The sequence below is a fragment of the Beta vulgaris genome, chromosome 3 (genome assembly GCF_026745355.1).
Source record: "Beta vulgaris subsp. vulgaris cultivar EL10 chromosome 3, EL10.2, whole genome shotgun sequence".
Lineage (NCBI taxonomy): Eukaryota > Viridiplantae > Streptophyta > Magnoliopsida > Caryophyllales > Amaranthaceae > Beta > Beta vulgaris.
The window spans coordinates 1,574,444-1,592,544 of NC_079204.1; the positions used below are offsets into that span (position 1 = coordinate 1,574,444).

General features: G+C 34.1%; 2 protein-coding genes across 2 annotated transcripts; both read left to right on the top strand.

The window, feature by feature from the left end:
* The first annotated feature begins 772 nt into the window (after positions 1-772).
* Positions 773-9,832, top strand: LOC104887963 (electron transfer flavoprotein subunit beta, mitochondrial). Its single transcript, XM_010672753.4, has 5 exons — positions 773-984; positions 1,171-1,461; positions 5,103-5,183; positions 8,643-8,737; positions 9,387-9,832. Exons 1-5 carry the CDS (start codon positions 916-918, stop codon positions 9,610-9,612), a joined length of 762 nt encoding a protein of 253 aa, XP_010671055.2. The 5' UTR covers positions 773-915; the 3' UTR covers positions 9,613-9,832.
* Positions 9,833-14,121: 4,289 nt separating this feature from the next.
* On the top strand, positions 14,122-17,131 carry LOC104887964 (transcription factor bHLH104). Its single transcript, XM_010672754.4, has 6 exons — positions 14,122-14,346; positions 15,328-15,408; positions 15,520-15,600; positions 15,737-15,814; positions 16,012-16,174; positions 16,676-17,131. Exons 1-6 carry the CDS (start codon positions 14,255-14,257, stop codon positions 16,922-16,924), a joined length of 744 nt encoding a protein of 247 aa, XP_010671056.1. The 5' UTR covers positions 14,122-14,254; the 3' UTR covers positions 16,925-17,131.
* Positions 17,132-18,101: the final 970 nt, after the last annotated feature.

Genomic DNA, 18,101 nt, shown 5'->3' on the forward strand with positions numbered 1-18,101 from the left:
GTGAAGGCCCATTGCCACCACAAGTTAAAGGCCCAACATATTGTTGTGATGAGGATCGAACTTTGAGCATTTCACGGGAATTTGAGATGGTATTTCACTGAACTATTACATCTCACTCAAATCACATTTATATTCTAAAGTTCTTGAAATTACATATATATACAATAAAAAAAAGATCATTTTAGACAAATTAAGTAGCAATCAGATCTGCTACTTACCAAACTTTTTTGTACAAACAACTAAGTGACTAACATATCTAAAAAGCTAGAAATGTGATATAAATATCGACCATGTTTAGCAATAAGCGGATAATTGTAAACTAACTAGCTTTTAATTAAGCCTGGACTATGCTTTGAATAATTATGTCTTTCATTTATTAATAATTTACTTTAACTTGATAACATCAAGTATCTCTTGATTTAGTGGTTAATATTTAAGTATATATGCTTGTGATCACAAGATTAAATCTCATACAATAAACTTTCAATTTTTTTATTGTATGTGAATTACGTAGATTAAAATGATACTAGGGTCGTAAAACTCCTTATGTGGAAAATCTTTTGGGCTTTAAAAATGGCCACAATTAAAAGCCTACATGCAATAATAGAGTAATAAGGCCATACCCGAAGAATCCATTATATGGATTACATCTTACATAATACATACAAATATACAATAGCATGAAGTATCATTTGGGTCAAACGTAAACTGTCGTTATCCATTTAACGGATAAAACCTATGACAAGGCTCCACCAACTTTACACTTCTCTAGTTCTCTCTGCAATAACTCAGTTATTACTTATCAGACACTTCTCTCGTTTTTCAACTTTCCCCCAAATCGCTGATTTTTCTCAATCAAAAATTCCGAAAACCCTAGAAATATTTAACTTGCTTCAAATCCATTTGGGGAAGAAGATGAAGATTATGGTAGCAATTAAGCGCGTCGTCGATTATGCCGTCAAAGTTCGAGTTAAACCTGATAAGGTATTCTTCAACTTCCAGAAATATTTAGGTTTAATGATTTTTGAAGCTTAATTTTTATAAGAAACTGGAGGAATTAAAGAATGTAGTCAACTTCACTGGAAAATTATGAAATTAGATGATTTTGTTTTGTTTTCTGCGTAATTTGGATCAATGTGATGATCTATTATATGTTGTCTTGGTTGATAGAGTGGAGTGGAGACGAAGAATGTGAAAATGTCGATGAATCCATTTTGTGAGATAGCGTTGGAAGAGGCGCTTAAAATTAGGGAGGCTGGGTTGGCGTCGGAGGTGGTGGCAGTGAGTATGGGACCAACTCAATGTGTGGATACTCTCAGGACGAGTCTAGCTATGGGAGCTGATCGAGCTATACATGTGGAATCGTCGTCGTCTGATCATCTTTACCCGTTGAATGTTGCCAAGTTGCTTAAGGCACTTGTTGATGCCGAGAAGCCGGGGCTTTTGATACTTGGCAAACAGGTTGATTACTTGATATCAGATGTTTCTTAGTTTCTGTTTATATGTGATTGTTGCTTTTTCTGTTGAATTGCTTGATATTGTGTCGTTTAGATTTTGTCAATTGGGATTTAAGATGATTTTGAATGATATGGAACAGGGGTTGGATGTGGAGTTCGAGGTTGGTTATGTGGAAATTTTTGTTTAAGTTTGTGGAATTGTAATTCTGATTGTTGTGGGCGGCAATCAGGCATTATTATGGGAAGAGAATTCGATATAAGTAGTTAGTCGTTGGGGGTGTGTGTTCATTATTTGGGAGTTTATGATGCAAATTCTTCTGTGATGGTGGATATGTCGTTGAAGTTGTTGATATTACTAGGTTTTGTAAGAATTGATGGCTTTACATTGATCATCAACTTATCGAGCTGGGTGAAAACTATAAAGGAAATGAGTGAAAGGAGATTCTTGTGTGTGTGTTTGATTATTTCTCTTAACTCTTAGGTGGTTGCTATGGTCTTACCCTAAGGAATAAAGTCAAATAAACAGATTTATGTGCGAGATGTAATTGCGGGCGATAATATATGAGCTACAGCTCGCTGTTTATATTATGGAGTATATTTATTGGCGGAAATCAATTTGAATTTCAGATTTCTTATTGAAATGTTAGTGAAATAACATAGTTTCTTGGTTTCTGGGTTTTGTTACTGCAAAATTGTCAAAGAGGAGAGTGAATGAAATGAAAGAAACAGATCTATGCATTAAGTGTGGTTGGGCCGTTGGGGTGATGTTTATCTTAGCTTAAGTATGATATTTATTTTGGAGCAAAACTCTTCACCGCCAACTTCCAAGAATTTCGCAGGTCATTCTTTTGAAATTTTCTACTTTACTACTTCGTTTATTTTAGTTGTTCCACTTCGACTTTTTAACTTCTCACATATTTCGGTTTGACCATATTTTATAACTAATACTTCCTCCTTTCCTAAATAAGTGATAACTTGAGTGAATTGAGACTATTCACCAACTAACTTCGACTTTATTTTCTCGCTATTGTATAAAGAAAAACATAGTTAGTCTTGTTAGATTCGTCGTAATTTATACTTTCAAAATATGTACTTTTTATAATTTTACTTATGCGCAAATAAAGATATAAATAATTAAATAAGCACATTGGGTTACGTGAAAAAGTGAATGTAACACTTACTTAGGAACGAAGAAAGTATATATATTGTTATTATATATAATGTTATAAGATTTGATTGATGTATATCTTCAAAATATTTATTCTTTTTAAAAATAATTCTTACGAATAGAGAATCAAACATATAAAAAAAATCTGAATTGTAATTAGCAAATATTATATGTCAAAGTCGATCAAGTGAAAAAAATGGTGATCTTCAAAATATCTACTTTGATTGTGTCATTGCAATTTTGTCGAACTTGTTGATATCTCTGAAATGTTATCAACACTGGAGTATAATTTCATGCTGAGAAGATCATACAAACCAGAGTGGAATTATATGCTCATTACAGACATTCATATATATGGAAGGAGAATGACTTGTACGAAATAGGAAGTTTGTTACTAAATTGAATGAAATTGAAGGGCACACAACTCAAGTTAGAGTGGTTGTTGATTTTCTTCTTTATTAACTGTTTCCAGATTTTGCTTATTGGTGTGATATTCCTTATATTCTCTTCTTTAAGAATTCAAGTTGGTTACATATGGGATACGAGCATAATGATTAGATAAAAAAAAAAAGCAAACACTATTATTGGGTAACTTTTTGGTTTTAATGGAGTTAGCTATGGATTTATGGCATTGAGGTTTGATTATTGAATAGCAGTTTGCGCCTCTTTTATAGGTATGCTAAATTCTTATAATAAAGTTTCTTGATGGTACAAATGTTAGGAGACTTTGGTGACAACCTCCGCTTGGGGAAGAGTGAAACATATTTTAAACTGAATATCTACCTGATTACATGTTATGGTTTTTGTATTGTGAAGTAAAATAACTTATAAGTTGTGTTTTAGGATGGATGAATTTGGATTTTTGAGGTGTGATGGTAAATGTTGCTTTTATGAAGCGAGGATGCAAGAATAAATGGAGAAAGAATCTTTTTTTTTTTTTTTATCTTTCAGAAAGGCTATGCTTATGTTATGAGTTGCATAATTCTTGTGAAATCAATCCTACACTTTCTTTGGATTTCTGTTTAACCTTTTATTGGAGATTGGCAATTTTCGAACTTGACAATAGACATTTAGAATTTGCCATACAGAGAGTTACATAAAAGGTCCATTCAGAAAATGGGATGGCATACAGGAAGATGTTAGTCTAGAGGAATCACCGATAGAGTTACAGGATATGAGGTGGGGTGGTCTAGATGTTGAAAATGAAAATGGAGTTCAGGAAAACAATTCCAAAAGAGCAAGGATGGAAAGAAACTGAAATACTCAACAAAAAGAAGCACAAGGAAGATAAGAGGATATTTAATATTTTGTTTAGTAGTATGCACTATGCAATAAGCTTAAGCTAATATTAAGATTTTAGCTCTTTGCCATTTCAGTTTTTGTTTGAGGGTGTCAGGTTATGTAGTAGCTTACTTATGTGTTTATTACTTTTTTTTTATACTTTTATCTTTGAAAAATTTAAAGTTTAAACCCCTTAGTATGTTTATTTATCATGTTTATGTTGTTTATCTACTGTTATTGAGGTTATGAACTTTATAGATGTCTTGTAATTAATTTTAAGCTAGGTAAAAACAATGAAATATACAAAAAATGCATTAGCAAACCGAAAAATGTCCCAAAGTACCATGACCAAGAATTCGTACCAAAAAAACCCCACGATCTGAAATTCGGCAAACTAGCGAACCGCGTTCCCGTACCCGTTCCGTGATCCGCGAACTATGCGGCACTGGTTGAATTATTGGAACTTATTTTTTGTGAAGTATTTGATCCCTGATTGCTTATAGTTAGATGAACAGGAAATACGTCTCTGTTTCGTGGTCACAGCTACGGATATTTCAATACCCCTTGACCCATCAGGTGGGAATGTCTCTGTAAGAATTGGGGTAATATTGATGTTGATCTGCAAAAATGGAATTCAGAATCACACTATGGCGTCCCAAAATATGTTGGGGACACATTCCGGAATCAGGATTCTGTGAATTTAAAGGTCGTGAAACATACATTTCGCCTGCCAACACAATGTCTTAACAATGTAGGAACATTACTGGGTCAGTCTTATTAATCAAATAGGAGGCAGGAGCCACTCCGGAATTATGTAGTTAAGCATATTTGGATTTTGATGGGAAAAACCAGGATGAGCAGTCATCCAGAGTAGCTAACTTTTGCCATCAATTTGTGCTGTGTGCCTGTGTCTCGGACTAAATCATATTGCAAGCTTGGTCACTTTATCAGCTGTTGATTTTCACACTTCTATGTTCTAATTGCATGAGGTGACTGATGTAAGTTAGGAGATAGTTATGACTAGATTTGTGGTTGTGTGATTGTGTCTTGTAGGCCGTAGCTGGCTTTTATTTCCGTAGCTTAATGTGCAAGTTTCCTTGGTCTTTCTTCTCCCTTTAAAGTTTGTGTTGGATATTGAAAATATTGGGGGATAGAAAGCGTTTGGCTATATCTTAATATCTATGTTATCTATGTAGGCTATTGATGATGATTGCAACCAAACAGGACAAATGGTGGCAGGTCTGCTTAATTGGCCCCAAGGGACATTTGCATCAAAGGTATTGATAAGTGAACATATTCCTGAAGTTTACAGTTATTTTTTTAAATACTTGATGACTATTGCATTACTTCATATACATAATGTTTGATTTCTCTCTTTGGAATTCTTTTCCCTTTTCCTTTTAGAATAGGCTTGTAAAACCAAGATGGAAGCTGCAGGTTAATCATGAAATCCAGGACTTCTTTACGTTCCCCCAGAACCAAAAAATCCTTGCATACCAGTGATTTTATTGAGAGCTTGTGCTTCTTTTGGATCTTATAGTGTGAACAACCCATCAAAAATGAATTTTATGGTTCTTCTCGTCTGAACTCTGAATCATTCTGATTTGGATTGGGTTAAGTTCACATTTTCTCACTTGGGCGTTAGCACCTATGTTGATGCCCTCACTCCCTGTTACTTCCCATCTAAATACGATAATGCCGCTTGGTTTTCTGCCAGAAAGTTTTATCAGTCATGCCTACCTAGCTCTATCGGATCTCACTTAACCCAAATTCTGTTGTTGGTTTTGCTACTTTGTTCTGCTTGAATTTTACTGCATTGTCTCAATTCTTTTCTATATTTTTGCCTCGTCCTTGGATCTTTGACTTGGCTCAAAATTGATTTTGTACTTCTGAAATCTAGGTGATGCAGTGGCACTTTTACTAGTTAATTCTGACCCGAGTGTAATAATAGAATATGTTATGTTACAAAATGTGGATCTCAGAGCAATCAGTCAGACATTAGTTAGTCACATTTGATATCAGATTGTGAGAGAATTAGGAGTCTATATGTGACCGAAAAATAGTGCTATGAAAGTGCGTTGAGCCTAAGTCTAGAAAGTTGTTGAGGAGGCAATATACAAACAATAGGGACCAAACAGAGGGATATAGTAATGGAGGCTATAGTAGCTATGCTGGCAATTGGAGCATGTGATTTCCTGCAAGAAGGAAAGCATGGTGAAATGAGGCTAGTGATGTAAAAATCCAGGACAGGGAGGGACGTCAGTAGGATATGAACATTTTCAAGAAGGGAAAAGTTGAAAAGAACATGAGTACAACTGTACAAAGGGACAGGAATTCAATAAAATAAGGTTAAGCAAGGTAGTGGTGATACTACTATGAATTTCTCTGTTTCCAGTGTGAGGGATAAACTGAATGTGTGACTTTTGGTTGTTGAAAAACCTTTCTGGGTCATAACTCAAGTGGTTTGCCTCCCTAATCTGATGCTTCTTCATGTGTAATTTTTTTCCACCGTCTGTTAGCTTTAGAAGTTGAATATGGTAGTGGAGTGTTTAGGTGAGTGGAGCATTATGACGTTGTGTTCAGCCGGTCAGGGACCATGATGGTGAAGTGTTGGCCACGGGAGTCCAGCTGACTGAATTTTGTGAAGCATGCATAGCGCTCTTTGACTTGCAACATAGGTGGAATTTGGCCGTGTGGGTTACCACAGGATTATAGGTTCTTTTTCTTCTTTTTTTGAGGGGCCACCGAATTACAGTTGAGTCTAGAGATGGCAATGAGTAGGATCTGGACAGGGTCCTCTAGGATCCAAATCCGCTTTTTAGACAAGGATCCATATCCTACCCGGATCCACTAGGTAATAAGAATGAGGATCCAGATTCGTATGGATCCTATGGATCTGGGTCCTAAACGGATCCAAAACAGATCCTTTGCCTGTTGTCTTCAAACTAACCTAATTTTCACAATAATTAATGATTTTAAATAACAAAGTCATCTAATATCAACCAAAAAATATATTTAATTTTTGAAAATAACCATTGCAACTACTTACAAGTATTCAATTATCAAATTGTAGATTAGTTATCAACCCAATTTTCGAACTTAATTATCCTGTAAATTCGCACAAAAATCACACATTAATTAGAATAATAATCCGAAATTCAAGCGAAAATCCGTTTTACATGTAATCACTAATATTATAATATTATCAAAATATAATATTAAATAATAATAATATTATAAAAATGGGTAAACGATCTGCATCTGGGTAATAGTTTAGGACCCGGTCCAGATCCATTTTTTAAAGGAGGATCCAGATCCATAAGGTCCAAAATTTGAGGATCTAGATCCGTCAAAAATGTGTGGATCCACGAATCCGGGTAGGGTCCATTACCCACTGCCATCTCTAGTTGAGTCAGATTGTTTGAGCCTTTTGTAATGAACTGCAGAAATTGCCACCACTGCTTTTATTATTGACTAGATTTTGTGATGGGCAGCAAATTTGATTTATGCTTGGTGTTTAGCTTTTTTGGCAAATTAGTTTATGTATTGTTTTAATAAACCAAGAATAAAACAATTCAAGAGTAAATACAACATACAGATCATTGAACACAAATTAAACCCTTCCTAAAGCAGCAGGAATTATAACTGTCCCGTTTCGTTACATCTGTAACGGATTTTGAATTTGCCGTTCCGCGAAATCACGTTACGGAACGCCATAATAAAAATCACATACTTCTCGCCGCATTGTTCTTTCCGTAATGCGAACTCGCCGCGTTAGAATGCTTTTATCTCCGTTACATCCGTTCTTTTCAAACATTGGCCAAAATATTTTATGATTTAACTATATAGTTGATGAAACATGATATTCTGATAGATTTGATTACGTTATGTTGTAATAATGCTTAATAAACTAAAACAATGCAAATAAGGTCATAACACATTAATGTGAATTGTATAAAAAAAATTCACGTTACGTCGGCTGCGGAACGTTATATTTCCCCGTTACAAGCTATTCCCGCGCCAACGTGACCGCGACTGAGTTTTTTTCCCCCCGATTAGTATAAACCCCGTCCCGGTAACCCCCTTTCCTAAGGTTTGAGAGGGCAACTCTCGATGTGCTAAGGAAAGGAACAACATCAATAGCAAGAAAAATAACAAAAAACTAAGCTGTGAAGAAAAATAACTGAAAGCAAAAGATAGCAGAAAAAAATGTAGGTTAAAGAAGCAAGCAACCTCTCATTGCATCGTCACATCTGCAGGCAACTCTCAAGAAGATCTCCGTAACTAGAAGTTGCACGTTTAAGCTTTTATTGAAAGGCTCGATCAATTTCTGCAGCCCCATTTTATAAATGGTGTGTATAAACAGCATCAGATGATTTCTGTGCTTAGCACCAGATTCCTTAGCCTTTCTGACAGCAATATCAATGTACATTTCTGAATCACTTGGATTCTTGCTGTTAAAGTGTTAGCCCAAGACCAGCAGCAAACTGCATGAGTACTGGCATTAGACGAATGAGTGATTCATAGTCTCAAATGCTCGGTCTTTACTGTAGCTAGATAGTAGTATATACTAACCTTCTGATTGCAACGAATGATTTTTGTCAAAAATATGCTAGGTTGTGTTATGAATTTGGCATATTCTGATTTATGTACGTATATAGCTCAGCATTTAATTTCCCTCCTATTTGACTAAAAGAACATGGCCCTTGTTCAACTTGATGCTTTTATTTTAGTAGGTTGTGCTGGACAAGGAAAACCAAACAGCAACAGTTGACAGAGAGGTGGATGGTGGTATTGAGACGCTATGTTTAGACTTACCAGCAGTTATAACGTGAGCATCTGATCCTGCATTTCCTTTTATTCACTGTTTAACTTGGCATGTGGATAGATCATAAAATGGTAGAAGAAGTTAGGTGCTGCTCAAGAATTATAATGCGCATCATTCTCTGCAGCAGCAAAGGCAGACAATGAACTTGACTTACTTGAGCGGTGAGCCTATAAAGTTGGTGGGCAGGGTTCTGGACGACTGGACTAATTAGTCAAAACCTGTTGGTATAGAGTGGGCCTCTCAGATGCTTTTGTTTCTCCATGATACAGAAAGCCAATATGTTAAAATTGACCTTGTCTATTGCTTTTGCCAATGGGCAAAGATAGCAAGGCTTACCTGAGATTTTGCCATCATGCCATCTTTGATTTTGAAGAGTGACCGTCACAATTATGTGCATAAGTTTTACTTTGTTAACTCAAACAACTATCCTGGTTTATTAACATCTTGTGTTTAATGTTATTTTTTTAACCTGCTTTGAAACTGCATATGGCATATTTTCTCGAATCACTTACCTGATTGAGTATCTTCTTAAAAGAACAGTTAAATTTTAGCAGTGAACTTTTTTCCTTGTCACATGTGTCAGTTTAGGTGCTCGTTGATATATGTACGTATCTTGATCTGATTCGATAATGACTGTCCTTTTTCGCTGCAGTACTGATTTAAGATTGAACCAGCCCAGATATGCTACACTACCCAATATAATGAAGGCAAAATCAAAGCCTATAAAGAAAGTGACTCCTGAGGAGCTGAATGTGCATATAAGATCTGATTTAGACGTGGTCGAAGTTTCTGAACCTCCAAAGAGGAAAGCAGGGGTCATATTGTCTTCTGTGGATGAGCTGATAGACAAGCTTAAAAATGAAGCTCGTGTCATATGATACCACAGTGAACCACATATGTGGCTGAGATTCCCAAAGTTGTACATGTTATCGCTTTGACAGTTAATGGTCCACTTGAAACTGAGAATGAATATCTGGGCAGATAACTCCATTTTGTATGTATGTATACTTTCTTAACAAAGTCGCATGTTGGCTCTTGTATATTTATTTCTGAATTAAGTTACTAATGAAAACAATTATATACTTTTCACTCTTTAAATACTCTTATGTTTTAGTGTTTTACTATGTTTACACTTAACAATCAAGCAATATAATGTACTATATAAAAAAAATGAGCTGATCAACTGACAACTGGTGATCTTGCGCTATTAATCTCTGTAGGCCATTTGCCCAGTCTTCGATCTCTTGGGATGTTAAACTCAGCCTAGTATGAAGACCAGTACTTTAGGGAATTACAGAAAAATCTTATGAGATTATTTGGTAAAGTAAAAAGCAACAATGAGATTTTTACACTATTTATTCACCACCTTGCCTATCTATTGTGAAATTTACATACAGGAAAAATATAGTCATGTGGGGTCTTGTTATATTTGTCTCTGATATATACGTTCAAAATATCAAAATTTTATAATTTTTACTAAAAAGTAATTTAAGATATTAATAGTTGAAGTTATATATTGACAAGCGTGAAAACTCAATTGTTGCAATAGAAAAAGAAAGGAGGAAGTATTTAGGTATAATTCTAGGCTAGTAGGAGACTATATAATAGCCAAAACTAATTGATTTATGCATTTTTTTGGCCATAAATATAAGGTTTTTTGTCCAAAATAAATGAAGCATTGTTTGTTGTGAAACCTATCTATTTTGTTAATCCATGAATTTATCGTGGACCAAACAATTGAAGGTCAAGCATATGAGCTTCAAATTCTAATGATAAATTATATGTCCATTACGGTAAATGATGTCTGTTGATAATAGTCGCAAATTATATGAACTTTTATCACAACTTTTTTGCGCTAATTAAGAATGAAATTTAAGTATTATATGTACTCATTGATAATTTGATGCGTATATTTTTGCCTTGTTAAGAACGAAGTATTAAACAAACAAAAGAACTCGATCTCGTGAAGCAAGATTAAAACAAATTTCATTGAGAAGGTAAAGTCTCTATTATTGTTGCCAAGCTAGTTGAGATGTACATGTACTTAGTTAACAAAAAACTTAGTCAACCAATATTTACTTCAATTCGTTAAATGTACTAGAAGTGTTTCATGTATAAACTAGTTCGAATAATATATTCCCTCCGTTCTTTTATGTTCGTATTTGTTTGTATTACAAAGGGGTAAGTGTTTGATATTGAGAGACCAAGTTATAAGAGCCTTTACATGAAGTTTCCCTTGAATATGTTCCCATCCGATGTACCATATAGTGTCTAGTACTGTACTAGCACGTTATTCCTTCATCTGACATAAAATCTAAGTCTAAATATGATGATAACAAACCTAAAAAATATTCTAATCAAAGTTTTATCCTAAGAGTATTGCAAGTTGATTATTATTTTCCCTGATGATGGATCTAATGTGGTTACAATTACTTTTTTATTCAAAGGATAAGATTCCAAAATATTTGTTCATATTTAACTTTAATACAAGATGCACATCATCCATCATCTTTTACAATTTCTTATGTGTGCTCCCATCATAAAGAAGAATCAAACAGGCATATTCTAAAAAAAATTAAAGGAAAGGTAAATTTATTTTGTCGCCATTCAATTGTCTATATACTACTCTTATGGACAAGTTTTTTTGATGCATCCTCCAAATTCTCAATTAGTTGTCTTGTTCTTTGGTAAGATTGTAAAAAGAGAGATTAAAAAGATTGATGGTAAAAAAATGTTAGTGAGGAGCTGCATATTCGTTATCATTATATAGACATAGAGCGTGTATGAATGATTTTTTTATGTTTTTTTAAATGCAACATTTTTTATGAATGAAGGTTTTATAGTAATTGTAACTTTTTTTTATTTATGAATATTATTTATCTTTTATCATATGAGTAGAGAGATGGTAGTGGGTAATGGACCCTACCCGCATCCGTGGATCCAGATCCATTTTTGACGGATCTGGATCCTCAAATTTCGGACCCTATGGATCCGGGTAGGATCTGGATCCTCCTTGAAAAAAAAAGGATCTGGACCGGGACCTAAATTATTACCCAGATTCAGATCCGTTTACCCATTTTTACAATATTATTATAATTTAATATTATATTTTGATAATATTAGTTAGTACATGTAAAACCGGTTTTCGCTTGAATTTCGGATTATTATTTTAATTAATGTGTGATTTTTGTGCGAATTTATAGGATAATTAAGTTCGAAAATTGGGTTGATAACTATCTATATATAGTTTGATAATTGAATACTTATAAGTAGTTGCAAATTTGCAATGGTTATTTTTCAAAAATTAAATGCATTTTTTGGGTGATATTATATAACTTTATCATTTAAAATCTTTAACTATTGTGAAAATTAGGTTAGTTTGAAGACAATAAGCAAGGATCCGTTTTGGACCCGTTTAGGGCCCGGATCCATAGGATCCATACGGATCTGGATTCTCATTTTTATTATCCAGTAGATCCGGGTAGGATATGGATCCTTGCCTAAAAAATGGATTTGGATCTGGATCCTAGAGGACCCTGTCCAGATCCTACCCATTGGCATCTCTACATATGAGTGTAAAAGTGATGTTTCAATGGAATGGAAAAAGTAGATAGTAGAGGAACACAAATTAGTAGGCTAAGTGTGTTGTTTGGGATAAGATTTTGATTCAAATTCAACATAATTATACATTTGACAAGACAACTGTTTGTGGGGTAGAGATAAGAAGAACTGCTTATGCGATCCGAATTCCATATATGTCAACCTGACTCAATTACACAGTGTCCTTTGAAAGTGGGCGTAAGGCGATAAATCTCTACCCTAAAGTGCTTGAGTGGAGTTTGATCTTAGTCCAACAACATTATGATTTTGAAGAAACTTCTACCATTAGGCCATATAATTATTGGCCATGTTTGTCAATTTGCGAATACTCCATTGATAGTTGTTAGCTTATTATATTAGCTGGTTTGACTAGTTAATGTATTAACTAGTTTGTATAAAGGTGGTTAACTTAGTAGCTAATTGCTACTTAATTGTTTACAATGACTAATAATGACATGTGCCTAATTCATTCTTGTACCTTTTTTTTTATATTTATAAATGCAATTTTCAAGAATTTTAGGACCTAAATAATGTAGCTTGCGCAACTCATTCCCAAACCTTTAATGTCAAAATGCTCATTCCCTCAATTTTTTATAAAAAGAGCTTTTTGGACCCATTTAGCTATTTCAAACTTCTATTTACCAAATACTCAAATTAAAGGATTGATGAGTTCAAATCTCTAATTGTTTTTTCAAACCTCTCCTTACCAAAGAGCGCCTTTATATTTTGAGTATTCTTTTAGTAAGATAAGGAAAAATACTTATTAGAGTACTAGATTAAAACTCAACTTAAATCAATTCGGTGCAATTACACAGACAAAGGACCAAGATAAGCTTGACCTAATGGTAAGAAAAGAACCTTTCAGTCTTAAGGTTGGGGGTTTGATCCCTACTAGGGACACTTGGGTAAGGGTTTTCCTTTACCATCTCCATAATCTTAAAGTGTCTGCCCCTAAATCCAGACCGGATTAACTTGCGAAAAGTTGCGATCTGGCAAGACCCTTCATCTTAACATGAGATTCCGGTAGAAGCCTATTTATAAAAAATTACACAAATAAAGGCCATGTTTGGTAAATGGCTTTTTCATTGGCTTTTGGCTTTACAATTTGGGAAAACAGCCAAAAAAAGTGTTTGGTAATTGGCTTTTTGGTTGGCTGAAAAGTTGACTTTTAAGCCATAATAAAAAAGTTGTCTGGAGCCGTTTTTTGGATTGACTTTTGGCTTGTTGGCCCACAAACTCTCTAATAAACAACCAACAACCACAATTAATTTTGCCAAACACTTTTGCAAACAATTGGCTTAAACATCCAACTTAAAAAGCCAATACATACAACCAATGCTTCCAGGCAGTCAAACAAGCCAACTAAACTAGCCAAGACTCAAGAGCCAGCAGCCAACAACCAACAACCAACAACTAACAACCAACAGCCGATTGCCAAATAACCCCAAAAGCGTTTTTAAAGAAGTAAGTATATTCTCCTCTACCAAAACATTCTTAACAAAGTTTAATCCCATCAAATACCCTACAATTATGAGATATAAACTTTTACCTCTAGCCTAGACTAAACAAGCAAGTTGTTACCAACTTACCAGTTACCATTATGATTTATGAAGTACTATTATCATTGTGGATTAAGCAAATACTATTTGTAGTATCATCTGCTAAATATAAAAAATTACATAGTGCTTACCCCACTTGTCGTTGAAATCATCTTCCAATCAAAATCCTTCCACGTGTTAGATGCCTAATGGCTTCACATTTCTTTCTTCCATATCTCTAATTCATCCCCCTCTTCTTCTTCTATCTGTCATTTTTCTCTGCTTTTCCCTGATTAGGAACATTATTACTTGATATATTCACTAAACTTTTCCTAAATTCTTGAGTGAATAATTCAATTTCTTTCTTACCCATATCATAAAAATGGGTTCTTTTGATGATACTGCATGGGATTTACCTCTTGATTATTTCATTGATGATGTTGCATCCCCTAATTTTTCTTGGGTTGATCCCAGGTAATTTCCTTCAATTTTTTTCATGAATACCCATTATTTATTTTTTTGAAATTGCCAAAGATTTTCTCTTTTTATCAATTTTTATCTTTATTCAGTTTCAATTTTAGTTAAATAGGTTCTTCCTGTTAATAATTGGTTAAATGCATGTATTTTTTTGATTTTTCCATTGTCCTACTTTGTTGGAGAAGAATTGAAGTAGTGAATTTTAAGCTTTATGATTTATACTTGTGTCAAAAAGTTCATTTGATTACTTCTGGTAATAATGATGGTATTTTAAGTTTTAAATTATGCTTGTTGTATATGATGGAAATTTAAGTATGATCAAATTATTTGCTGTTTTCATCCCATTATTATCTAGTAGTAGTATTTTGAAGATATAAATTCAAGCTTTTTAACATGTATTATAGAGAATTACATCATAGTTGTTTAATTGTTTGAACTTTTGAAGTTCTAGGTATAGCAAAAAGTTGCAGCTTGGCAAACATCATGTTTTCTTTGAAATTGTCTATTTTTGATGTATGGTTCTCAGACTACTGCATATATGAGTGTAATTTAGATCCTACACACGGGAACATGATGCGAGTACAAACAATTCAAAGTAAATGAACAAACAACTTATAATCAAAGAACATATCTTATAGAAACATACAATTCATAGTAGAAGAACATATGGTAAATGGATAGTATAGTATGATAAAAGAAAATGAAAAGATCACTACTGAGAGCATATTACATATCATAGTCTCGCGTGTATAATCTAAGCGTTGATGTATGTAGGTCCTTCGAGTTGCTAACTTAAATTTAGAATTCGATAGTAGAGAGGTTTGGAGATGGATATGCACACCAGGAATTTAAGTCTTGCACATTAAATTCTTCTTAGAGTCTAGCTATTTGCAGTGTTTTTTGTAAGTTTGAGTAGAAAATTTATTTGTGCTTAATTCATGGTGGTATGATCTTAATTTAGATAAATTTTCCTTGCAGTTCCAACCTCGAAATTGACTTTTCACGGGCAAGTAGTATGATACAAGAACAAGAATCTGATAGACAACTCCCCAGGAAAAGGTGTTACTTTGATCTACTGAATAAGTTTTAGTTTTGTTCTAAAGTGATTAAGATTATATTTGAACTAAATTTTTTGGATAAAAGATCTTAATATGTGGTATTTCTTTGCAGTTCTTGCTTTGAAATTGACTTTTCACAGACTAGTAGTGTTCTACAAGAACAAGAATCTGAACTGGAGTGCCCCAAGAAAAGGTGTTACTTTACTTGACTATATATTGTTTATATTATTACGAATTATATGTTATTGCTCCTTCCTGTTTATACTGTAGAATTTGCCCAGAATCAACAAATTGTGTAGACTGTATAAGTATCTTCTTATTTTTTGCAGGGGACGTTCAGCTGTGTCTAGCAAACCAAAGTCTAAAGCATGCCGTGAGAGGGAGCGACGGGAAAAGTTGAATGACAGGCATGGATTCTGCTAATGCGTTTATTTTCTCTATGGTTTTAGAAGTTCATGTTGTTAATTGCTGTGGAATAGCTTATATCCATGTCTGAGATAGCAGTTCCGCCTGTGTTTTTCTTCTTTGAATTTCGTTTCCTATTATCTTAGTTTTCTTTTCTTTTTTGGTTTACAAATCTAATTTTTTATACATCCTGATGCAGCTTTTTAAACTTAAGCTCTGTCCTGGAACCTGGAAGAGCTGTCAAAACTGATAAGTTGGCTATATTATCTGATGCTATAAGAGTTGTGAAGCAGCTAAGGACCGAAGCTGAGGAGCATAAAGAGGAGAACAAAAAACTACAAGAGGAAATCGAAAGTTTAAAGGTGAGCTCTTCTTAATTAAGCCTTTATTACTCGAAGTTTCTTGAGGAGCTCTGAGTTGTTTTTCTGCCTTTTGGAAATAGATTTGTGACATACTGGACCTACACTGTTTACTTGGGATTTCTATTGTGGATCTTTTCGAGTCAATCACATATCTTCTGAGATTTAGGACTGTAATTCTTATTCAATTTCGATCTCTACTTGCATAACTGTGTTTGGAGAATTGCATCTGGAAATCTTACTTTGTCAGTCTCTTCAAAAGTTTATAAAATGAAGATGAAGTTGCAAAAAGGGGGTTAGAAGACTCTTGTTTTACTTCCAGTCAATCATGTATCTGCTGAGATCTATGACTTGTTTTATCTTGCAAAATAAGAATGCCTCATGGTTCTTTCGCTTTTGTTTTTGTTATCATTATAGATACCTCACTTGTGACTATGTTTCGTGCTCTTTACTTTTTAGAAGCTCTTTTGCTATTTTGTTCTTATCTTTATCTTCTTACTACAGGCTGAAAAGAACGAACTTCGTGATGAGAAATCAACATTAAAGGCTGAAAAAGAAAAGATGGAGCAGCATTTTAAAGCTATGTCTGTTCCTGGTTCTGGGATGATTCCTCCTTATCCACCTGCCTATCAAGCTGGACCAAATAAAATGGCCGTTTACCCAAGCTATGGTATGTTTCCTATGTGGCATTATCTACCACCAGCAACTCGTGATACTTCTCATGATCATGAACTCAGGCCTCCTGCTGCTTAAGAGTATGTGCAGGTTTTCTTCTATACAAGAATTCTGTGCCATTCATCTCAAGTTTTGTCTTTCCTTTTACGTTCTTTAATGTATATAATGTTCGTGAACTCGTCTCTTCTTATTTCTTAGATTCAGTAGCCAGAGACTCATGGCTTAAAGCCATAGAATGTTGCTAGACTATTATGTAAGTACGCTAATGAAGACTCCTATTATTTACTTGCTGCCTTTTTTCTCTAACTTCTAAATCGGACTCTGCTATTGTTTTTCTCTCTTATGTTGTCGAGATGCATCATTATTAAAGCGATTATGTATGATTTGAAACCCCCTTTTTTCTTTTGCACACACAACTGAATGAAGTTTCTTGGACTATGAAAAACCATGTCATAGCAAAAGTCAATGTTTTTTTTTTCTTTTTCAAGGTTTGAAAGTCTGAAAATAACTGATTCAGGAAGAGTTGTGGAGGAAATCATGTGAGGTCAAAGGCTGTAATTGTCTTTGAAAGTTGACTTTTGCATATAGTAATATAGCATAATCTGTTGAAGGGAAACAAAAGAATCTGTTATTGTGTATTAAGTTTCAAGGGGAAGGCATGATTCATGACTTTGTGATTATAATATATACTATCAATGGTACTTCTACAATCTGAACTATCCAACCAGTTCTTTATAGTTTTATATCCTATAGTTTTATTATAGTAGGGGATGCAAATTTTTTCCTGTTACAAACCCCTTGTTTGCAATGGTATATGACAGCAGCACTTGCCCATGAAGTCATGTTTGTGAGAATCTTAAGTCATTTGAGATTAATAGGATCACGACGTTTAGATCCTGAATACGAAGAACAATTAACAATGTTCGAGAACATTTTTTTTTGAAAATTTAAGAGGTGATTGGTCTGGCGTTTATCAAATTAAACTTCAAATATGAAAGTTGATGCTGTTCTTATAGAGTTTTCGCATCAACAAATCCGAAATCTCAGCTAAGGTTATAATCACGAATCATTGTACTGTGGAAATCCAACTTTCATGGGAGTTTTAAATCTTTTAAACCAAACATAGCCTTTGTGAAAGATAGAAGCTGAAGTCATTAGCTTAAGATGATTATTCAGAATTCTGACAAGCATTTATATGTAAAAGTTCGTCAGTTAATCGCCATAGCTCGCTGATCTTAGTAGACAAGTGTTTGAA

What these genes read in the sequence shown, in the direction of transcription:
- LOC104887963 (XM_010672753.4), top strand. Translation starts at nt 916, where the DNA reads ATGAAGATTATGGTAGCAATTAAGCGCGTCGTCGATTATGCCGTCAAA. An exon ending in TTTTGATACTTGGCAAACAG is followed by an intron (nt 1,462 to 5,102) that starts GTTGATTACTTG and finishes TTATCTATGTAG; the next exon opens with GCTATTGATGATGATTGCAA. An exon ending in AAGGGACATTTGCATCAAAG is followed by an intron (nt 5,184 to 8,642) that starts GTATTGATAAGT and finishes TTATTTTAGTAG; the next exon opens with GTTGTGCTGGACAAGGAAAA.
- LOC104887964 (XM_010672754.4), top strand. Translation starts at nt 14,255, where the DNA reads ATGGGTTCTTTTGATGATACTGCATGGGATTTACCTCTTGATTATTTC. An exon ending in TTTTCTTGGGTTGATCCCAG is followed by an intron (nt 14,347 to 15,327) that starts GTAATTTCCTTC and finishes TTTTCCTTGCAG; the next exon opens with TTCCAACCTCGAAATTGACT. An exon ending in AGGAAATCGAAAGTTTAAAG is followed by an intron (nt 16,175 to 16,675) that starts GTGAGCTCTTCT and finishes TTCTTACTACAG; the next exon opens with GCTGAAAAGAACGAACTTCG.